Genomic DNA, 24,844 nt, shown 5'->3' on the forward strand with positions numbered 1-24,844 from the left:
CTGCCTGCTGCTAAACCGGTATTTGATCTCTGGACTGGACTCTTGACTGTGATCTAGCTCTGTTGCCTTGTTGTTGTTGTTCAGTCGCACAGTCGAGTCCGACTCTTCGCGACCCCATGGACGAGCTCTCTCCAGGCCTTCCGGTCTTCTGCCGTCCTCTGAAGTTGGCTCAACTTCATGTTCGTTGCATCGATGACACTGTCTAACCATCTCATCCTTTGCCGTCCCCGTCTTCTTTGACCTTCAATCTTTCCAAGCATCAGGGTCTTCTCCAGTGAGTGCTCCCTTCTCATTTGGTGGCCAAAGTATTTGAGCTTCAGTTTCATTATCTGGCCTTCCAGGGAACAGTCAGGGTTGATTTCTTTGAGGATTGACTGATTTGTTCTTCTTGCAGTCCAAGGGACTCTCAAGAGTCTCCTCCAGCACCATAGTTCAAAAGAATCTATTCTTCGGCGCTCGGCCTTCCTTATAGTCCAACTCTCACAGCCATACATGACTACTGGGAATACCATTGCTTTGACCATGCGGACTTTTGTTGGCAGGGTGATGTCTCTACTTTTTATCATGCTGTTTAGGTTCGCCATCGCTTTCCTCCCAAGGAGCAGGCGTCTTTTAATTTCATGGCTGCAGTCACAGTCTGCGGTGATTTGATGACTAGGGAGCCATGTACCTGATGTTATCTGCAGGTCGTCTTGAAGAAACAGGCTCTGAAGAACTGCTCTTCCAAAAGCAGCATCAGTTTTAGCACAGTGCATCACCACCAGGAACTTCTCAAAGGCTGAAGTCAGTGAACCAATAGCAGACCTGCAGAGATATGTCACCAAGTATCTGGAGAAAGTGGCAGAATCAGGAGCCATAATGACCCTTTCACAGTACTAGCTTGCTTGATACGTTCGCATCAAACTTTAAAGCCAGGCATCTTTCCCGGCATTTGAAAGACATGTTTGCACTCACTGGAGAAAACCCTGATGCTGGGAAAGATTGAAGGTCAAAGAAGACGGGGACGGCAAAGGATGAGATGGTTAGACAGTGTCATGGTAGTTCTCTATCCACGTACTGTTGAAGCCTAGCTTGTAGGATCTTGAGCATGACCTTGCTAGCGTGTGATATGAGTGCAATTGTGCGATAGTTTGAACATTCCTTGGCATTGCCCTTCTTTGGGATTGGAATGTATACTGATCTTTTCCAATCCTGTGGCCACTGTTGCGTTTTCCAAATTTGCTGGCAAATGGAGTGCAGAACTTTAACAGCATCCTCTTCTAAGACTTTGAATAGCTCAGCTGGGATACCATCACCTCCACTAGCTTTGTTGTTAGTAATGCTTTCTAAGGCCCATTTAACTTCACATTCCAGGATGTCTGGCTCGAGGTCAGTGATTATACCGTCGTGGTTGTCAAGGACATCGAGGTCTTTCTTGTATAGTTCTTCTGTGTATTCTTGCCATCTTTTCCTAATCTCTTCTGCTTCTGTTAGGTCCCTACCGTTTTTGTCCTTTATCATGGCCAGCTTTGCATGGAACGCTCCCTTGATTTCTCCAATTTTCTTGAAGAGATCTCTAGTCCTTCCCATTCTATTGTTTTCTTCTATTACTTTGCACTGTTCATTCAGGAAGGCCTCCTTATCTCTCCTTGCTGTTCTCTGGAAATCTGCGTTCAGTTGGGTAAATCTTTCCTTTTCGCCTTTGCCTTTCGCTTTCCTTCTTTCCTCTGCTATTTGTAAAGCCTCATCAGAAAGCCATTTTGCTTTCTTGCATTTCTTTTTCTTTGGTATGGTGGTGATTGCTGCCTCCTGTACAATGTCACGAACCTCCGTCCATAGTTCTTCAGGCACTCTATCTATCAAATCCAGACCCTTGAATCTATTCTTCACCTCTACTGTATATTCATCAGGGATGCGATCTAGGTCAAACCTGAATGGCCTCGTGGTTTTCCCAATTTTCTTCAGTTTAAGTCTGAATTTTGCAATGAGTAGCTCATGATCTGAACCACAGTCAGCTCCAGGTCTTGTTTTTACTGACTGAATAGAGCTTCTCCATCTTTGACTGCAAATTATATAGTCAATCTGATTTCGGTGTTGCCCATCTGGTGATGTCCATGTGTAGAGTCGTCTCTTAGGTTGTTGGAAAAGGGTGTTCGCTATGACCAGTGTGTTCTCTTGACAAAACTCTGTTAACCTTTGCCCTGCTTCATTTTGCTTTCCAAGGCCAAACTTGTCTGTTATTCCAGTTACCTTTTGACTTCCTACTTTAGCATTCCAGTCCCCTATGATGATGAGGACATCATTTTTTGGTGTTAGTCCTAGGAGGTGTTGTAGGTCTTCATAGAACCGGTCCACTTCAGCCTCTTCTGCATCAGTGGTTGGGGCATAGACTTGGATTACTGTGATGTTGAATGGTTTGCCTTGGAATCGGACAGAAATCATTCTGTCATTTTTGAGATTGTATCCCAGTACTGCCTTTTGCACTCTCTTGTTGACTATAAAGGCCACACCATTTTTTTTTCTGTTGCCTTACTCTGCCTGTATTCCAAAACAAAAGGTTAGATCTTTGGCTCCTTGAACATACTGAATACATGAAGCTAACTTATACTATCAAGACCAGCATTGTCTACTCTGACTAGCAGCAGCTCTGCAGTTTCCCAGGCAGAAGCCTTTCACCTCACCTACTACCTTTTAACTGGAGATGCCAAGGATTGAACCTGGGACCTTGTGCACTCAAAGAAGATTACTACTGAGCCACAGGTCCTCTGGAACAGAGCCTGCTGCTGTGATCCTACCCAAAAACTAAACACTATCTGAAAAGTCTTGGAGACCTAATAGTTACTACCAAATGCTGCACTAGTAAAACTTTGTCTGTGGTGTTATGTTCATTCCTGGATACCACATTTTAAGAACATGTTCACAAGCTGGAAGAAATTTTTAAAGAAGATCTTCAAGAATAATAAAATGTTTAAAAGAGAAATTATCACAGAAGTACCCATAATATTATGTTTTGTGTATGACACAAAGATTACTGATAGAACCAAGTAGAAACTTTAATATGAAGTGTTAAGGGATTTTCACTGAGGAATGAAATATACAATATGGATATGTATGTTTCCTAGTACACTAGTACAAGAATTACAGTAGCAAGAATTACAATTGTTGGAACTTGTTGTTAAACAGGAATTATAACCAAGTAGGCCTTTTGTACCATTTTAATTAAATCTATGCATAGAGCTTTTGGCGATAATAGTCAGAATGGAAACACAAATTGAAGGAATGCAAGTGCAGAAGTAAAATAACAACACTGTATTATATGCAGACTGTTTTTATTATAAAATATATTTATTTTACATAAATTGCTAAAACTAATGACCATTACTAAAAAAGATAAATCTGAAGGCCAATTAAAACATTAAATACAGACAGAATTTATAATGAAGATGTGATGACATGTCCACACTACTAATGGTTTTGCAAACTATAGCTTATTTCAATGGAACCCTAGGAAGTGTACTTCAGAGCCACCACCACTGGTGGTATGAAACTGGTACATTTGTAGGGTAAATAGTCTAATATGCCAGACAAGGTGAAAGAAGATTTGCTCAACTTAACTGAAAGTAAAACAATTAATTTAAAATGATGTAACAGCAGTTTTGAATTACACTTTAGGCAAATTTGTCAGAGGGTAATTCAGAAAGAGAAAATGCTGCTTAAGAGACTTCTCCAACATTAGAGGTTTAAAAGAGAAGGTTGAACAGGCACCCAACCATCATGGATGCTTAAGCCGCAGGGTAGAAAGTTGGATTAATGAAATAAAATTATGTACCCCAAATATCATACCAAATCCTTGGAATCTAGCTAAATTAACAGACATTTTCCTGAAAACATTATCCAGGCTTCCTGACAATAATGATGAAGAAAGAAGAGTTAATGAGAAAGCTGCCATCCTTCCCTGCTTGTAAGATAGAATGTCAGACAAGATGGACCCCTTATCTGATCCAGCAGAGCTCTTCTTAAAAGATTCCTCCTTTAAAATACTACTCAACCAAAAATATTCAGAAAAAAGGGCATACATGCTGGAACTCTTTCAATCCTTCAGTCAAGATTTTATGATAATCTACCAGCAGAAGGTAATTTGGAAGTGAACACTCAAGGTATAATTAAGCTTCATAAGGGAAATGTGCCAGTTTAAATCCCATTTCCCCCTCCTCATTCTGAGTGTGCTTGCAAGATGTTAACAGAAAGTACTTGCAAGATGTCAATGCCAGGGTTGTGGGCAGTGTTTAGGCAGAATCCAGGACAGGGAAACAGGGCTGAGGTCAAGCTGCAGTTTAATGGGCAAAAGCCAAAAAATGAGATGCAGAAGCTATACTGAGTTGTAAGCCAGGATCTGAGATTGCATGGATCTCCAGAGATAGATGCCAGAAGGAGCAGAACCTGAGATGATGATGAATTGTAATGGAAGCAAAGGTTAATAAACAAGAAAATAACAGGAACAAAGAAAATACAAGGACCAGCAGTGAGAACTGGTGATGTTTCCTAGCTGCTTGTTGCCTCATGGAATCAATGGGCTGTCATGAGTGGATCCTCTCTGAGAGTGAGAGTTGCTTACTGGCCCCAGAACAAGATCAACCTGTAGCCCCAGCTGATGTCCAGATGAAGCAACAAATTCCCAATTCCAGGGTCACCAGTACAAACCCCTGAAGGTCCTGAGACACAGAAAACTTGGCAGGAAGGAAGGAATGTTTATCCTTTCTCCTGCCCACCAGTTCTCCCCTACATACTTCCAAGGCCATCTATTATTGATTTTTTTCCCCTCTAGACAGTCCCCCCAAACCAGAAGTAAACTCATTTGAGGGGGAAAGTTTGTGAAAGGGGAAGGTTTGTAGGGAAGGATCAGTATTTATGGAAGGGGTCAAAAACTCCTCCTTCAGATCTTTTGTCATTGAACTGCTATTATCCAACATCCAGTTCCAACACACGATTTTCTTGGGCTCCAACCACTAGACTCCAACCAGCCTCCAGCCAGGAGAATATGGCTTCCTACTCTTCCTTGATCAATGACGTTCTGAATGACAGAATCCCTTTTTAGATATTTTGAGTTGTGTTTTAATCTATTTCCACTATAGTGGAAGGCAACATCTCAAACCTTTCCTCCTTTCTAAGACTTTCTGTCCTAGAACAAAAATCAGGAAATGCCATATTGAATGTACATTATGAACAAGTGGTAAAAGAATAAATTTTCTTCAAAACAGATCACCACACAACAATGTAAAACAAGTGCTGGATTAGCTGCAACAGCTTGATATTATTCCAAGCAACAATGCCCAGTTATGATTTACTCCAGAATCAAGATGTTAAAAAATGATAGTCTGTTTTGGATTTAATTACTATTTCTGAAATACAGAAAAGTGATCTCATACCACCAGAAAGACTTGGGATATGATCCAGTAAGAGGCAATAGGATCCCCTAATGATAATTTGTAAGATGGGTATCACATGCTAAAATATAATTAAGAGAATATGATTTGTATATTTATAATTAAACAAGCTTTTATTTAAGGATTCTGTGTTATTGCTGTTTTTCATTATAGGCCAGTTTTATAGTCTAAAACAATTTACAGACAACAAATTTCTGACAGTCGATATGTTCTGTTTCAGGAACTGTTCACTAACGGTTGCTGTCTGTCATTTCAGACAGAACTGTTTCAGTAATTATTCCCTAACAGAATATATTTCCCCTTTCAGACAGAAATGCTTCTGTCCCATTAAGGAAGCGTTCCTGAGCCATCTTTACCTCAAACTGCTTCCAAGTGGTCTTCAGTGTCTTCTACCGTTCCTGAAGTGCTACAGGGTGCTGTGTCAAATGCCCCGTAGCGCTTCCTCCAGTGACAAGGTTTTCATGCCCTTTTTCACCTGTGCGGTCGATCTCCGTCTTTTTTTAATGTCCTTTTAAGAGCGCTATGGCGCCGTAACACAACCCCAAAGCAGCACAATAGCGACCCCATTGGGATGTCTGGATCACTGAGATACAAGAGATCACTAAATCTGGAGAGAACAGTGATTTCAATGGAGTACAATGCCATGGAGTCCTCCTTCCACAGCATTCACTTTATGCCTGGGAACTGATATCTGTGATCATCATAATCCAGTTCAGGTCCTTTATAACTGAATTAGCCTCCACATCACTCTTTAGCTTGTGATGATTTGGACTATTTTGAACTCAACGTCCTTGCAATTAAATTTGGCTTGCAAAGTGCTTTGTTTGAATCAAGTAAGATCAATCCCTATGACTTAACAAGTCTCACCAAGCACAGAGTTCCTATGACAAAGCAGAGTTCAATAGAGTGTGAAAAATTTCTCTACAGGTTGAGTTACTAGGTAGCTCAGATCTACAGTCATGCAAAAGAGGTCTGTCGCAAGATTGTCAATTAAGAATTTTTTAAAATACAGCAGAATAAAAAGGTTAAAACCTAATGTTGAAGTATTTACAGGTTTTCAGGTTTCACAATACAAACAACATCTGAAAGAGCGTGGCCCCGGGCCCATGGGCCAGATAGGGGGGGGGGGGGGGGAGGCGTGGCTGTTTGCCCCGGAGTGAACTACCACACAGCCGCCGGATCAAATGTCCCGCCAACGTCCCGTGGTTCGGGGGGAAGTGCCGATCATACGTCAATCCTGCGGCGCGGCAAAGAAGTGGCGTGGTGGGGGTTGTGGGAGGTTTTTTTTAACCGAAGTGTGCGCATGTGCTGTTGGGTGCTTGTGCGCATCCTGTGGAGACTTGGGGAAAAAAACCTTTTCGTGACGGGACACAAGCTACCACCAGAAATGTGATCAGACACCCGCCCTTGCCCTGCGGTTTCCGGAAACTAGTACCTCGGAGGTACTAGTTTTTTATGGCGCATCTTCGGCGAGAAGCCTCGGGTTAGCCACGGGAGCTCTACGCTTCCCAGATGTTGCGGTTTGATCGTGCCTGGAAAATCCGCCTATCTTCCGTCTCTGTAGCGTAACTAATGCTCCGTGTGACCGCAACCCATGTATAGTAAGACAGCTACTCTTGTTTTCTCAGCTTTACTTTTACTTACACAATCCACATTTAGCAGGAATGTATATGTCCCATACTAAGTACTTTATTCAGCATCACAACACCCATCTACATATATAAAAGAAAGTCCCCTCACTGTAAAATCAACACCCAGGCCAAACCGCTGGACCTAGGGACACCAAATTTGGGTAGAGTGCTCCTACCATGGCGTAGGTGCTCACTAAGAAGGGATTTTTAGAAATTCGACCCCTAAGTGGGTCAAAAGGGGGAAAATGTGCTCCCCCATTGATTCCTATGCGCCTGCCAGGCAGCTACCTCTCTGCACCCCCCACTCTCTGATTGGTCAGCTGCAGAGCTCAGGGTTCTGAGGTAAAAAAAAAACCCAACAGTTACAGGAGACTGCAGAAAGCTAATGACAGTTGAGGAAATCAGGAGTGGCCAAGAACCACCTGTAAGGTGAAGCAAAGCTGCTGGCCCAGCCTCTCTGATGGCTTCCAACACACTTTCCCCACCTCCTACACCTAACAGGCAGTTGTCTGTCAGGTGCAGCAGCGGTTGCAGGGTGCTTAAAGTCACAAGGGAGCCTGCCCCAGCAGTAACGCCTTAGTGATCCTGCCAGCCCTGCCTCCACAGTGGCTTCTAATACTCCTCCCCCTCCTAAACTGGACAGGCAGCTGCCTGTCAGGTGTAGGAGAGGAGGTGGGATGCTTACATCTGCCAGGGAGGTTTGCTCAGCAGGATTGCCTTAGCACTGCCGCTGGCCCAGCCTCCCTGATGCCTTTAAATACAATCCCCCCCAACACCAGACAGGCCGGTATCTGTCAGGTGTAGGAGCAGGGCCAGGGTATGGATGTTTATGGGGAGATAGTAAAGGACATTTCTAGGAGCCATTTCGATGCGTGCCTCCCTCGTGAACCTGAAGAAATGTCCACCACATCACCACTCCCTCACACCAACTGCCCCTCACACCTCTCGCCTCTTACTGCCCGCAAGAAAGCTCCTGGCAAATGTCGAGCCAGATACACCAACGCTACAAGGAAGACGCAATTTAGGAATGCGGCAAAGACATTTGCACATAGTACTCCTGCAGTGCACTGAGCTGCACAAGCCAAGTACCAGCCAGATCACCCTGAGGTGCTCAGAACAACACAGTCTCCATATTAGCAAAACAATCCAGGAACACAAGTAGAGAGGCCATCACTTTCATGGAAGGTAGCAGGAATTACCATAACAGACGACTGCTTCTTAAATGGACAGTTCTATGTGGCCTTCTCCAGAATGAGCTCATCAAGCAGTCTGGTGATCCTAGCACCTGAGGGCAGAACCACCAATGTGGTCTAGAGAGAGGTCCTTCAGTAGAGAGAGAAAAAAGTACTATGTCTCACTTCATTTCTTTCTCTCTTTTTTTTTGCCCCCCGGAAGGGAATTTTTATTACATTTCCTATAAACTACAACGAAAAAATAGGGAGGGAACATCTACATCTATGGAGAAAGGAAAGAAAACTACTACTAACTAAAACCCCAAGTATATGAGATCATTAGATCAGCTTATATAAGTGTTAGTCTAAAATGCTTACATTACATTGAACATAGTCAATTAAGCTAAATTATTTATCTTTTTAACCATTTTTAACTGTTTAAAGAAAACCCCAGGAGCATCATTTATATCACATGCTTTAAGGCACCATTCAGAGTCCTTCAGCCTTCACTTTGCTTTATCTTTTCTAATCCTCAATTGGTATTCTCGTTTAGGGGCAGCCGCCCACTTTTCTGAAGCTGAATCCTCACCGGAAGACACAGAGTCCAGTTCACTGCTAGATTTGCTGTCATCTTCTTCTTTAGCGTTCTCAGCTGGTTCTCCCAGTTGCAATCTCAGAAACTCACGTGCTTTGGAAACAGAGTCAATTTTTTCTTTTTTGTCCTGCAGTTTGAAAATGACACCTTCAGGGGTTAACCATCTGTAGGAAATGCTGTTTGTTTGTAAAAAAAGGATTAAGTCTTTGTACTTCTTCCTCTTCTTCCTTATTTCAAATGGGATGTCTTTTAAAATCCTAATAGTATTGCCTCCCATTTTCAATGGTGTTCCTGAAGTCGCTTTCAGGATTAAATCCCTCATGTGTCTCTTCGAGAATCTAACTACTAACTCGCCAGGCAGATTATTTTTCTTGATATAGATGGAATAGGCCCTATAGACCACATCCATTTTGATTATAAGGTATTCCGCTTTGAAATCTGTAACTGGAGCTAATGCATCGCTCAAAAGTTGTTTTAGATTCTCATCTTTAGATTCAGGGACCCCTTGGGACCAGAGGACCAGGTTAGCTTTCTCCATTTGCAGTTGTAAAAGCTGAGATTCATCCAAAGCTTTCTTTCTTTCCAGCATTTGCACCTTTTTCTTGACTTTTTTAGAGTTGGCATCTATTTCCTTTACTTTCTCAGCTGTTTGCTCCGTCTTTTTTGGAGTTTCAGACAGTTGGAGCTGCTGAGTTGCAAAGTTCTGATTTAGAGTTGTCAGCTCCTGATTGATGTTAGTCATCTGGTACAGACTTCCGGTTTATGGCGGCGCGCTAGCAGACTCAGCTCCCGGACCTCCGGGGGTTAAGCTGTGCTCCAGCCGAAGAAGGGGGTGTGCAGGCTTGCAACCCCCCCCGGGGCCCGGCGAAGGGACCCTGGCCATGGAACTTATAAGAGGTTACCTCTTCAACGGCGGAATGCCGGAGAATTGAGGCGCCTCCACTTTTTTCCACGCCATTTTTATGGATTGTTTACTTTTGTCAAAACTTGCTTAAAGTCTCTGAAAATTGCCAAACGCCTATCCGCGCTCTAGTAAGGTTCTTAAAACAGATTTCAATGCTTTTAATTCCGTCCCCCCCTTGCTAAATCGCTTTTTAGTTCATGCGTATGGGAGGAGTCTCACTTCATTTCTTACAGTACAATCTTCTCCATTAGAATTCCTACAACAAATGTCATATTTCAAATTTCACATCATCAGTATTATAACTGGATTTATGGAACTCAAATACCATAGTGAAGCACTGGTATCAGGCTAGTTAGGATATACGCAACTGAAAGGGAAATTTAAATCACAGCTAGGGATGTTGAAAGATCAACATGGAAATACATTAACTGAACTAGACAAAATAATGAAAAGATGGGAAAAATGCAGCAATGCTAGGAAAAGTTCAAGGCAGGAGGAAAAGAGGAAGACCCAACATGAGATGGATTGACTCTATAAAGGAAGCCATGGACTCTATAAAGTTTGCCAGACTTGAGCAAGGCTGTTAATGATAGGACACTTCGGAGGTAATTAATTCATAGGGTCACCATAAGTCAGAAGTGACTAGACGGTGCTTAACACACGCACACAACATTCTGCCTCAGCTGGAGTCTCCAAGCTGACTTTTAGGGGAGATCTATGTAAAGTGCATTACAGTAGTCTAGTCTTGATGTTCTCATGGCATGGACCCAGGTGGACAGATCAGCCATGTCAAGATAGGGGGTTATCTTTTTCTTTTTCCATATTTATTTATACATTTTACAGTCTACATATCACATTATCAAATATCATATCTCCTACATTTGAGTCTACTTTACATTGTTTTCCATCCATTTATATACTCTTGACCATCCTTTCTAAGAAGGCTTTCAGCCAGATAGATATGAAATGCTGAAATGCACCCACTAATAGAGAGCTACCAGCGAACAATGTGAAATGGAGAGCAAATGCCAGCCAATTTAAGTAGGTCTGTTGCCACATAAAAATTTTGGACTGGCTGCTACGAATAGAAGTTATTGGCTTGCTCCTATTCTAGTATATGCAATGGAACTGAAAGATATTTTACTAAGAAGAAAACACCTTCCAACTTTATAAGATTACTCATGAGGAAGATAGCTGAAATGAGTGTAAAAACCGGTGTAATCGAGAAAAGAGAAAATGAATATGTTGGACTCTGTTGAGAAAATGAATATGTTGGACTTTGTTTTGCTTTTGTCTGAATTTTTTACTATACTGCAAAATGTCTACAGAATTTATTAAATGTGTCATTGTCATTTAATCACAGTGGTTTCTTGTTTGTTGGCATCCTTTTTTATATACATTATCGTCTTTTCCTTGTAGTAACATATTTAGTGTGTCCATTTCTGCAAGTTCCACTAACTTGTGCGCTATTTCCTCTCTGGTGGGTACTTTTTCTGTTTTCCAATACTTTGCCAACAATATTCTCACAGATGTTATACTATACGTCATCATATATACATCATGGTATTGGTAACCTTCAGGAATTATATTTAACAAATAAATTTCTGGTACTAGTAATACAAAATTTCTAGAATTATTTTATGTATCATTTGCCAATATGTTTGAATTTTTTACACCTCCACCACATATGGTAAAAGGTTCCTACATTTGTTTTACATTTCCAGCATTTATTAGAAGCATTTGTATGGCAACTAGCTATTTTGTCTGGAGACCAGTACCATCTATGGAATGTTTTATAAATATTCTCTTTATAAGACAGCTCTCACATATTTTTTTTTGTTGTTGTTCAGTCGCACAGTCGAGTCCGACTCTCTGCGACCCAATGGACCAGATCACGCCAGGCCTTCTTGTCTTCCACCATCCTCTGGACTTTGCTCAATTTCATGTTCGTTACATCTATGACACTGTCTAACCATCTCATCCTTTGCCGTCCCCATCTTCTTTGACCTTCAATCTTTCCCAGCATCAGGGTCTTCTCCAGTGAGTGCTCCTTTCTCATTTGGTGGCCAAAGTATTTGGGCTTCAGCTGCAGTATCTGGCCTTCCAGGGAACACTCAGGGTTTATTTCCTTTAGGATGGACTGATTTGATCTCCTTGCAGTCCAAGGGACTCTCAAGAGTCTTCTCCAACACCATAATTCAAAAGAATCTATTCTTCAGTGCTTGGCCTTCCTTATAGTCCAGCTCTCGCAGCCATACATTACTACTGGAGAAGGAAATGGCAACCCGCTCCAGTATCTTTGCTAAGAAAACCCATGGACAGTAACAAAAGGACATATTGGAGGTTATTAATTCATAAGTAAAGGTAAAGGTTTCCCTTGTTGAATCCGACTCTAGGGGGTGGTGCTCATCTCCGTTTCCAAGCTGAAGAGCCAGTATTGTCCAAAGACATTTCCATGGTCATGTGGCAGGCATGACTAAATGCCAAGGCATACAGAATGCTGTTACCTTCCCACTGAAGTGGTACCTATTTATCTACTTGCAATTTCTTGCTTTCGAACTGCTAGGTTGGCAGGAGCTGGGGCCAGAGACAGGAGCTCACTCTGTCATGCAGCACTAGGGTCTCGAACTGCCGAACTACAGACCTTCCAGTCTGCAGCTCAGCATCTTAACCTCTGAGCCACCGCGGCTCATAGGGTCACCTTAATTTGGAAGCAACTTGACAGCCCTTGACACACGCACACACAATCAATAAATAATTACTCCCTAAGAACACCAGTTAAAACTATTACCAGCCACATGATACCAAAACAGCTTTCCAAAATAAAAAGTCCTTAGCAGCCATCTAAAGACATTTCAGTTAATTGACCTCTCTAGGTAAGGAGTTCTGTAGGATGGGTGCCACAGCTGAAAAAGGCCTGTGGGTTCTGCATAACAGAAATTAACTTTCTGTGTCCAAAACAGCTGTCTGACAGTAACAGAGTTTATATGGAAACAGATATGTAGAGTGTGAAACGCCCATATGAACGCTTCAAGGCTGTTCTTAGTAGCACACACAGCTTGGTTCTTTGTGGGGGTCCATGAGGCAAGGAAGTTGGTAAGCACCACTGAGTCCTTACCTGGTTCAAGGCTTTCTTTAGCAGCTACATAGGCTTAGCTGAAAAAGACCACTTTACATAGAAGTCTGTGGCCATTTTAGGCAGTTGTGTCTGGTTACAAGGATGGGAAAACTTCTTCCTCCCTCTTTGGCAAGGTTTGAGGGCTTCTAAGGTCCTTACAAGCTCTAGTGGCCAGGTTTCCCTTATGTGCCTCCTTTGGTCCTCAGTGGAGACCCTGCTCTGGGTGCTGCTGCCATCTGGGGCATGGGAAATAATAACAAGGAACAGGGCCTTTTTAGTTGTGGCACCTATTCTATGGAACAACTTGTCTCATTGTACAGAAGAGGATAGTAGTTGCAGGCAGTATGAATTCTGAGAACCCAGATACTGAATTTATACTGTGGAACTATAACCACTACAATTTGCAGAGTAGACAGATACAGAGAAGGAAGAGGTTGTGGGAAGTAGATATGCTTTTTACCCTCTTTAAAAATAGTGCCAAACTGTAGCATCCTAATAGATCTACCCAGTTTATTTATTAGACCACTTTTTTGAAATCAACTACACACTTAGAGAAAAACTGGTACCTTGTGTTTGGCTTCAGGTTTTCAATGGGCAAATGGGTACTTCCTGCAGTCTTGGTTGACCATTTATTCCTAAGGAAGTCATCATAAGATGCACTGTAAACTAAATAACCTGCAAAGAAAAATAAACAACACATTAGTCAGTCAAAGAAGAAAAATAGTTGGTTTTTAACCCTGCTTTTCTCTACCCTAAGGAGTCTCAAAGCGGCTTACAATAGCCGTTTGTTTCTCTCCCCACAACAGGCTTCTTGTGAGGCAGGTGGGGCTGAGAGAGTTCTGAAAGAACTGTGACTGGCCAAAGGTCATCCAGCAAGCTTCATATGGACAAGTAAGGGAATCAAACTCAATTCTCCAGATTAGAGTCTGCCACTCTTAACTACTACACCATGCTGGCTCAAACAGTCTTACCAGTTCAAAGCAGCATCATAACCTCAACTAGTAAAGTAATTGAGGGAACCAGCATTGCCCATTCCCCAGCTTGATGAGACAACAGCGCACCCTATTCACAGGAATTCTTATGACACACAAAGTAAGAAGTGCCATTTATTAGGCAACTCCACAGCGGTGACAATCTGAAGCCACCATGGGTCATTTTGCTCAACTCTAGTCTGAAGAGAAGATCTTCTCCAGGCCAGATTCTCTGAAGTCAACTGCAGGAACTAGATTTGATGCTTGCGATGGATCAGGGAGTTTGCAGACCTGGAGAATGGCAATGCTGGGAAGCTACAAGCAACAGACTGAAGTTGAAAAGGCAGAAGAACCTGCTGTGTTGACTAGGAAAGCTATACATCCAAGTTCCTAATACTCTTAACCCTCTTCAGCCTATTATCCAGCATCTCAGATTTCAAACTGCCTGCCATCATTTTTCTCTTCTGAGCCTGCAGAAGTCTCTGAGGTCTGGGTATGAACAGTTCTAAACATCGCATTTAGCTAGGTCCCTATTCCAGGCCACAAGGGATTATAGGATTAAACACATTCCTGGAGGAAAGATACACCAATGACTACTAGCCATGGTGACTAAATGGGACCTTCATATTCAAAATCCATGCCTTCTCAAGGCCAGTGCTGGAGCACACATGGGTACATGAAGCTGCCCTATAGTGAATCAGAGCAACAGTCCATCGGGTCAATATTGTCCGCTCTGACTGGCAGAGGCTCTCCAGGGTCTTGGGAAAAGGTTTTTCACATCATCTACTACCTGATCCTTGTTTAACTGGAGATACAGAGGATTGAACCTGGGACCTTCTGTATGCTAAGCAGAGGCTGCACCACTGAGCCACTGCTCCTCCCTTGACAACAACAGGGAGACAATGGGGAAAGTATTTGACCTTTGTGCCCTACTTGTAGGTCTTCCAGAGGCCATAATGTGAGACAAGATGCTGGACTAGACTGGCCGTTGCTATGAACCAGCATGGCCAATTTCATGCTCATAAGGATTCCAATTTAAGCCTTCAAGACCCTGGCAACTAGGAGGGGCTTAACAGTTAAGCAAAAGTAGAAAGATGGAAGGTTTCTACAGGAACTGTGCCTGAGAAGCTTGTGATTTAATATTGTTCCAAAAATAAGCACAGTTTTAAAGTAATGTAAAAACCAGTAACCAGACAAATCTAGTATATTTTCCCTTTTAAAAGCCTTATCTGCTCTTCTAGGACTGTTTTTCTTTTAAATTCCTATGGATATGCCTAATAATTCCAGACCCAAATAATTTGTGTACCTTATCAGCATAATGGTACTTAGGAAGTATATGTCATACTGGATGATACACTAGCTTTGCACAAGAAGTTTCTATAATCTTGGGTAAGTGCCAGATAGGGATGGGCCTGAATGTAAAAATTCCACTTTGGTTTGGGGTGGTTCCCAGTCTGAATCCCAAACTGAATTGAGACAGAAATGCCCCAAACCAAACTGATGAGTTCAGGAGGGATCGCCCAAGAAGGGTAAAATGGCAGGGGGAAGTGAAACCCACCACTGAAATGGCTGGCAGCCATTTAAGCCTAACAGGTGAGCTGCAGACCTGCTGTGAGGTTTAAATGGCTGGTCAGCTGTTAGGTTTAAATGGCCTGAACAGCCAAACCAGGAAAAAATCCAGTAAATGCTCATGGAAGAAGAGATTTATACCCCACCCTTCACTACTCAAGGGAGTCTCAGAGCGGCTTACAAACTCCTTTCCCCTGTGAGGTAGGTGGGGCTGAGAGAGCTCTGACAGAAACTGCTCTTTTTCAAGGACAGCTCTGATAGAACTATGGCTTGCCCAAGGTCATCCAGCAGGTGCAAATGGAGGAGTGGGGAATCAAACCCGGTTCTCCCAGATTAGAGTCTATGCACTTAACCGCTACACCAAACTGGCACCTCCCCTGAACATCAGTTTGGGGGCTCTGAACTGGGCCAAGTTTGTGCCGACTTTTGGCTCATTAACTGGTTTATGCCCATCCCTAGTGCCAGACAGTGTTCAAAGGCACATTCCTTGGTACATTCATCTTCACTACCCAACAGCTAGAAGCTGAAAGGCCTGTCAGCGCTGCTAATGAGGCAAATCTCAGATGGATGAGTTTTTGGAGAGAAAAGAGAGATGCCATTGTGTAAAAGAATAATATAACTTATTTCGTGCTTGCCACACTGCAGCACAGAACAGGAAAGTCTCAAGTTAGAACATACCTTAACTCAGGTTATCAGCACATGCAACAATGATCTGATAAGAATTCTACCGGTTCATGCCATTCACAACTTACAACAGATATGAACAGGCTTCTCACTCAATAAATCTAGATTAATCTGCTTGAAACTCTGTTCGCAGTCTGTATTGATTCTGTATTACATTATTTCCTCATTATTTGGGTTCAAATCAATGCCCCTGGTAGTGTTCCTTGAACTTGTGAGCAAGATGGATATTATCAATTTTGCAGACCTGTTCTAAGTTGGATGAACCCATTTCCAGAAGAAAAGAAATGCAATGAGGAAACCAGGCCATGTGGTATTGTTAAAATGCTAGCAAGTTTTAAAAGGCCATGTAATAATACTTAGAGGTATGGAATAGTGGTCTTGAATTTCTCTGTAAATATGCATAAAATCAGGTTCTACCACATGTGTTTATCTGTGGAGATGATGCTTTGCATTTGAAGTATTTATCACATATTTATCCTGCTCTTCCTCCACGGAGCTCAGGGTTCTCCAATGTACCCAGACACCAGCCCTATGATGTGGGTTAGATAAGTTTATCTGTCATTGCTGTTGGCCAGGGCTGCTTGGCTTGCTTCTGGGACATACTCACAACCCATCTGCCTCTGGAGAAGTAATATACATTACCATCTAAAGGGGAGGCATAAGGCCTTGAAATCCAGACTCTAAAATTATCTCACTGTGCCACTATGAGTTCTGGATACAGTACTAGACCAAGAAAGTACACAACAATACACAACTTCACCAATAACCCCAAATATTTATTTATTCTCAAGACTAGTTACTCCTTTTTGACGATCTACCCTCATTCAGTATATGCTTCCTTGCAGAGAAACAGCGGAGTCATAAGCAGCTTCCCTATTGCCTCTGATGAGGAGGAGCTATTACATAATAAAGATGAATTACACTCTACCATTTGAGAACCACTGCACCACATATATAACTGATACACTACAAACTACAAAGAAAAAATGGGGAGAAAAAGGAAAATAGCAAATCAGTATGTTCTATTAACTGGTTAAATGAATTTTTCTATACAAAATGGCATCAGAAAATACAGCCATCAACAAATCAATCCAATAGCCATTACTAGAAGCTTGCATGGTTTGTACCTGTTACCAAATCACCCTGCGTAGGTTTGGCCCAGTCTACAATCACAAAGGAATGGCAGCCTTCCACAGCTACTATAGTAATATTGTGAGGGACTTTCTGAGGACGCATGTCAATGTCTTTTAGGCCAGCAGGTATGATTTCATCCAGGCTTTCTACTTGGAAGTGGTCTAGAGCCTCTGTCAGTGAGCAAGGAGCTGCTGGATCCTTGTTCAGATAAGTCACATAAGGAGCTGGAAGAGATACAGAAAAGGAACATTTACTTCAGGAGACTGTACAAAGGCATGGATTAATTTTTTTTAAAAAATCTAGAGTTCTGCAACTACAAAGCCAATAAAGTATACATTTGTTTTTAGATACAGTAAATTGAACATTCATTTCCTGGACTTAGAACTTGTATATTTCCCTACCATTTTCTAAAACTTTCAAACCTGTAAACCAATGCCATCTGGAAAGTGGCTAGAGTGGTATTAGAATTCACATACGTCTCCTGTGGAAACCACCAGTATGACAAATATTCATTGCAACTTAGACCACAATCTGAAGATGTCAATAGGATAGAGAAAAATAAGGAACTGGTGCGTGGGGGGGGGGGCGGTTGTGTGGCTTCATAAAGCTCTGAAGCAATACTTGATTAAGCCAGGACTGATGCCATATACTGAGGATAAACAATTTGTTCCCCCAGCCAGCCAAATTTGACTCTTTCAAGGGCATTCCCCCTCCCACATTTTCCAGCTTGGAGGCAAGAAGGGTATGTGGTAGAGGAGGGGGTGGGACAATGGAATGCACCAGCAGCTCACTGAAGTATCCCACAAGAATTAGTCCTGACAGCTATTTACTTCTGAGAGGCATAAATATTAAAGGGTGGATTTAAAAATGTATGACAGGCAAATATGGAAGCTCTGGTCTAGTATTTGGGTTGTGATGTGCCAGACTGCAATCACAGAAATGCCCACCTCTTGATCTTTTAGTCTGCATAGTCTTTGATCAATCAGTCATTATATCCTTAGAGGATATTTGTCCATCATCTGAGGAAAGAGCGCTATCTGAAGAATCATGTGCCTCCTTTTCAGCCTGATGTACTACAACCTCAAGACCAATTTCCACAACAGCAGAAGAGCTGTCAGTATAGGACTTTGACCATCCTAGTACGTCCTTGAAGGTATCATCCACATACCTCCCTCTTCCCCTCAGCTTCTCTAGGTCAGCAGGACAAGGAGTGTTGGGGAAGGTGTGACATTGTATGTCAAAGAGGGCATGGAGTCAATTAAGCTAGAAAACATTAAGAGAATAAACTCCCAACAGAATAGTTGTGAGTGGAGACATGCGTCGAGATATTATGTCTTATGTGCTACTTAAAAGTGGGGGTATACTATTGCCCGCCTGATCAAACCCTTGAGGTGAAAAGGGGAGGTGATCAAAGCAGATAATGTTGTAATACTGGGTGACTTCAACTACTTTTACATTGACTCGTTAAACATGTGCTTGAATCATGGTAAAGAAATGAGGTTCTTAGATATTATAATAAATGACTGTGAAGTGGAACTATTAGTCACAGAGCCAAGCTGTGGTGTAGTGATCTTGAACTTGGTTCTGAGCAGGGCTCAATACCTAAATATAGATGTTACACCAACTGGGAGCAGTGATCACAGTGCTATTAAGTTCAGCATTCACATTAATAGGCAGTTACCCCTAAAGTCCAAAAGAGTAACATTTTATTTCAAAAGAGGGAACTTTACAAAAATGAGGGAACTTGTTAAAAGGAAGCTGAAAGAGAAATATGGGAGAGTCAAATCCCTAGAAGATGCTTGGAAGCTATTTCAAACCACACTACTGAACCCTAATTTCTTTTGCTGGTTTACAAGAGAGGCAGTGTGCTCCTGGATTGGTCAGGATCACTCACGTAACCAGTGTAGGAAGCACTGACCTCACCCTAGCTTGACTATGTTTACCCTCAGTAATATCATCACACTCATTACATGAAACTGGATTGGCAGGAATTTCTCTAGGAAGGAGAAATCTAAGGAGGGAAAGCCCCAAAACCAGCAGCAGCAGACCAGAGAAACAATGGCTGCAAGCAGCTATAAATAGCACTGAAAAAGAAGGCAAAAAGAAGGCATTGAGGGGGCCACTTTCGTACCCTCAAAAGCATGGTATACAGGGATCATTTCCTGCAGGAGCGCACAGGAGCAGAGCTCTGGCAGTAAAGAGCCCAGGGGGCGGGCACATGCAACAAGCCCCACCCCCTGCTCCCAGCAGCCCTCAGTCAGAGCAAGAAGCAGCCAGGTAAGTTGCAGAGCCCCCCCCCGGCCCCCCGGTCCAAAACAGTTCCGTGGCACCTTTAAGACCAAGTTTTATTCAGGTACAAGCTCTCCCTCCTCTGTGAGGACAGATCTGCACATTCCCCCCTCCTCCAATAGCTAGCAATCCAAAACAGTCCAGTTGAACCTGAACGGTGGGTGTTGCCTTCTGACACACTTCCGGTGATGTCATGGGGTGTGGCATATGCAAATAAGTTATGCTAATGAATTATGCTAATGAGCTCCTGCACCTCTTTTTCTACGAAATGAGCTCTGATGGTATATACCCAGAAAATGTTCACAGGTGAACTTTCAGCACAGCTCTAGCAAACGTCATAGGGCTCTTTTTGTAGCAGGAGCTCCTTTGCATATTAGGCAACACACCCCTAATGTAGCCAATCCTCCAAGAGCTTACAGAGCTCTTCTTACAGGGGCTACTGTAAGCTCTTACAGGATTGGCTACATTAAAGGTGTGTCGCCTAATATGCAAAGGAGCTCCTGCTACGAAAAGAGCCCAGCTTGAGTATTCACAAGAAGGATAATTTTTTCCCCTTTTCCCTCATAAGGCCTTCAAGTGTTTCTAAAAACAATGTATTTAGTTTATCTTGTTAGATTTGATGACCTCCAGAGAGTTATTTTCCAGCATTCATCATCTATTTAATTGTAGACCCTGACAGCGCTTTCTAGCCTCAAATGACTGAAAAACACTGTCAATGAATAAGACCATGAACAGAACATCTAGTCAAAACCTTGTCAAACATAAAACACATTACTGAATTTTTTAAAAAATGGAACTGTTAAAATCACCAGGCACAGCTACGGCTGCCAATGCTTGGTAGGCACAAATATGGCAATGGCAGAGGATCCATGAGTCTAAGGGAATCTAAGGAGTGAAGCTGTGTGGGGATCCAAGGGACAGAGCACACAGGTGCAGAGGAAAGTGCAAAACAAAGTGATCAGAGGACAGAGCCAAAGAACAAAGTCAACAGAAAAAATTAGTTCATGTAATGTTCACATGCCTCTCTCCGCTGCACCCCCCTAAGGAGATATAAGGGAAAGGTATGCAGAAAAGGCAGCCAAAGGCAGCTACAGTATTTATAAAAACTTGGGATGAAAATTAAAGTAAAAATTGACTATAAACCCAGTGCAGCAAAGCTCTTAAAGGTGACAGAAAAAGCTATTACTAAGAGCTTTAGGTGGGAGCCACTTAACTCTGTTACTTGCAAGGCAAAAAGCAAACACTCAGTTCATCTTTATACCCTGTTCTAGCAAAGGTAGATAACTTCTACTAGAAAATGAAACCAATCTGGTGCTTGACAACTGTCCCCTCTCCTACAGGAAATTATTGCTAAGGTGCATGTTGCTTGGAGTATATATTTTGTTTGTGACAGTCACAGATTGTTCAGCAAGGCCGCCAACTTCTGGGCGGGGCCTGAAGAGCTCCTGAAACTACAAAGTGATCTCCACACTACAGGAATCAGTCAGGCCCGTAGCCAGGATATTCGGGGGGGGGGCCCCTCTAAATAAGCACACCCCAAAGCAAGCAGCCCTGCTCCCACCCTTCCCTGCAACTCACGCATGCTAGCTGGCCCTGTGCACCCCCCCAGGTGGTCTTCGCGGCCCATCTGCTGCTGGGAAAGGGGCCTAGAGGGAAGACTGCACCAGGCTCTGGCTGGCAGGCTGTGGAGGGGTGGCAGGACACACAGCAACAGGATGAGGGGGCAGGCGAGCGAGTGCCGACACAACCTGGAAGCCAAGTGCTGAATGCCAGCTTTGAGGTGAGCGTGTGGCTGGATGCTCCAAGGTTTACTAGTCCCTGGACTGCTCTGCAATATCAGGCTGCTGGGCCCCTGGGGAACCTGACGAGCACTGTGGGAGCATGTGCTCCCTGGGCAGACCTTCCTCCCCAAGGTTCTGAGGTAGCTTCTGTAATGTATTCATAGCTGCCATGAGTACAGGAGGTTTTATGTGAATCATCACATAGGGAAGCAATGTTAAGCTTCGTCTTGGACAGAGCATCCTAGTCCAAGACTCACGACCCAATCACATTCAAGCAAGCTGCAAGCGGGAACGTTTGTGATTGGTCCTTATGCGCTCAACCTGATAGGTTGTTATGTGTATAGTGGGAGTGGCTATGTTAGCCGGGAATGTTTAAATACCGGGCAGTTTCAATGGGCAAACTGTTCGGGCTATCAGATGTTGTACCGTGTCGAAGAAGTGAACAAAGAGCTGAATAAACTTGAGTCTTTGCTGAAATCACTCTCCGACTCATTGTTAAGCGCCGGACTTAACAATTGGCGACGAGGATGGGATACTAGTGCGGGTAGGCAGCCCCGCTACATCCAGACCCACGACGGACAACGAAGAGCAGCAGCTCGCCGTGGCCAGTCAGCAACGGGCACCACCAGAGCCGGTGGCAGCGATTGCAACGATGGCCAATAGCCCGAAGTTCGAGGCCTTCGAACCAGCGACCGAGGACTGGGACTCCTACCTGTCAAGGTTCGGGTTCCACCTCGAAGCCTCCGACATCACGACGGAGGAGAAGAAGCGGGCGACGCTCCTGAGCTCTTGCGGAAAGAGCGTGTTCGACATCGCCCGGTCCCTGGTGGCACCAGCGGACATCTCGACCGTCTCGTACAAGGACCTGACCGAGAAGCTGCAGGCACATTTCTCCCCGAAGCCATCGGAGATTGCGTGCCGGCATGCCTTCTACAAGAGGGGTCAGGCGGCCAGCGAGTCGGTGGCGGAGTTTGTGGCTGCCCTACGAAAGGCGGCAAGGCCCTGCAACTTCGCGAATGTGGAAGAGGCCCTCAGAGACCGGCTAGTGTGCGGAATGAGGGACGACCGGCTGCAGCAGAGGCTGTTCGCTAGAAAGGAGCTGACCTGGGCAACGGCCTACGACGAGGCCATCGCCGCGGAAGCAGCCGACAAGTCGACCCGAGAGGTGCGTCAGCGTTTGGCAGCGACGGAGCTGCGCGTTCACCACCAGGGGGCCGACAGTGACAGCGAGGGTAAGCTGAGTGACGTCTGCATCGTCAAAAAGAAGGCAGACCAGCGGACCCCAGTGAAGACTTCGACCAGCCCAGCCTGCGCAGGCTGTGGCGGGAAGCCCCCACGTGAGCAGTGTTGGACGAAAGACGTCCCCTGCCGTAAGTGTGGCAAAATGGGCCACATCGCTCGAGCCTGCAGAGCGACTAAGAGGTCCACGCCAGAAGCATCACCCCGGAATCAACGCTCACGAGCAGCACATCGTGAGGACGACCGTCAGACGACATCGAGCCTGTCAACCAAGCCTGCGGTTCGTCGAGTCGGAGGGACGGGAAAGATCCACGTCACAGTCAACCTCAACGGAGTGCCCTGCAGCATGGAGGTCGACTCCGGATCGTCCGTGACCGTCCTGTCATCCCACACCTGGCAGCGCATGTTCCCGACCAGGAGCCGGCGGCGTTTGAAAGCCGCTGAAACGCAGGTGTCCGATTTCCAGGGGAGGCGCATTCCTCTGGCGGGGAGGGACACCTTCATGGTCGAGTTTAAAGGGAAATGTGTTGAATTGTCTTGTTTGATTGCCGAAGGTAACCGGGTGAATTTACTTGGGTTGGAGTGGTTTGAACCACTCGGTATAGCACTTACTGGAGTGAATGCAGTATCGGAAAATAAATGGGCTGTACTATATAAGGAATTTCCTGATGTGTTCGGGGGCGGTCTGGGAAAGTACAAAGGGCCCCCTGTGTCTTTTGAGCTCGATCCATCTGTGACACCTATACGGTTGAAGTATAGGAAGGTGCCAATCCCGCTTAAACCACGGATCGAAGCCGAGCTGGACAAGCTCATAGCCCAAGGAGTATTGGAGCCAGTCCCATTTAGCAAATGGGAGACGCCTATAGTCACGCCAGTAAAATCGGATGGCTCCATCCGAATATGCGCTGACTATAAGTGCACGATCAACCGTGCCTTGCAGCAGCATTCCTACCCTGTCCCGGTAATCAGCCACGTCCTGGCGTCACTGGGAGGGGGGAAAGTGTTTGCAAAGTTCGACCTCGCCCAAGCCTACCAACAGCTGCCTGTGACCAGGGAGGCGGCTGAGGCGCAGACAATCGTCACCCACAGAGGGGCTTTTCGAGTGAACCGGCTCCAGTTTGGGGTAAACGTGGCCCCAGGAGTGTTCCAAGGCCTCATGGAAGGGTTACTGAGGGGAGTTCAGGGGACTGTCCCTTATTTTGACGATGTGTTGGTGGCTGGGAGGTCCGATGAGGAACTCATGAGCAGAGTTCGAGAGGTACTGAAACGGTTCTCTCAAGCGGGACTTAAGGTAAAACAGTCCAAATGTATAGTGGGTGTTCCCAGTGTGGAATTTTTGGGGTTCAGGATCGACGAACATGGTGTCCACCCCACAGAGGACAAGGTGAGGGCAATTAAGGATGCCCCATGTCCAGGGAACAAAAAGGAGCTCCAAGCATTCCTTGGACTCCTCAATTTTTACCACGCCTTCCTCCCCCACAAGGCGTCGGTAGCGGCCCCACTACATGCCCTCCTGCACAAAGAGGCAAAATGGCGGTGGGGGTCAGAGCAGGAACGGGCGTTCAAAGGAGTCAAGGCATTACTGGTGTCCAATGCAGTGTTGACTCACTACGATGATAATAAAATGTTGGTGTTGGCTGCGGATGCATCTCCTTATGGGGTGGGGGCAGTGCTCAGCCATATGATGCCAAATGGCGAGGAAGCTCCCGTAGCATTTTATTCCCGCTCATTGTCAAGCGCGGAGAAGGGGTACGCCCAGATCGACAAGGAGGGACTGGCGCTTGTTGCAGCAGTTAAAAAGTTTCATGACTTTTTATATGGTCGGAAGTTTCTCCTTGTAACTGACCACAAGCCCCTGTTGGGAATCTTTGCCCCGGACCGGCAACTTCCCAACATCATGTCAGCGCGGATGCTGAGGTGGGCTCTGTTCCTGTCCGCCTACGATTACGACCTAGAACATCGGCCGGGTAAGGCGATTGGTCACGCGGACGCTTTGAGTCGCTGCCCTCTGCCCGGCCTGGACTCAGACCCAGCTCCAGCTAACGAGGTGTTAGCGATTGATGAACTGTCCCAGGCTCCGATCACCTCCAAGGACATTGCGGCTGCGTCCGCTAAAGACATTGTGATCTCCAGAGTTTTGAACTGGGTTTGGAGGGGGTGGCCTGTGGGCTCTGTGGAGCCAGAATTTGCCCCTTACAAAATGCGCCAAAATGAGCTGTCTGTGTCTAAGGGATGTCTTTTGTGGGGAAGCCGGGTGGTGGTCCCTCACAAACTCAGGGAAAAAGTGCTGAAATCACTTCACGAGGGCCACCCCGGCATGGTCCATATGAAGGC

At 44.6% G+C, this 24,844-nt stretch overlaps 1 protein-coding gene across 1 annotated transcript in view; it reads right to left on the reverse strand.

The window, feature by feature from the left end:
• Nucleotides 1-24,844, reverse strand: part of FNDC1 (fibronectin type III domain containing 1) — a 102,344-nt gene that overhangs the window by 27,810 nt on the left and 49,690 nt on the right. The window contains exons 13-14 of the mRNA XM_015406786.1: nucleotides 17,195-17,425; nucleotides 13,410-13,518 (exon numbers count right to left, since the gene is read on the reverse strand). Coding sequence (XP_015262272.1) covers nucleotides 13,410-13,518; nucleotides 17,195-17,425 — 340 coding nt within the window. The remainder of the gene's footprint in view (nucleotides 1-13,409; nucleotides 13,519-17,194; nucleotides 17,426-24,844) is intronic.

The sequence above is a fragment of the Gekko japonicus genome, unplaced genomic scaffold, assembly GCF_001447785.1.
Source record: "Gekko japonicus isolate JY-2015 unplaced genomic scaffold, Gekko_japonicus_V1.1 scaffold655, whole genome shotgun sequence".
Classification (NCBI taxonomy): domain Eukaryota; kingdom Metazoa; phylum Chordata; class Lepidosauria; order Squamata; family Gekkonidae; genus Gekko; species Gekko japonicus.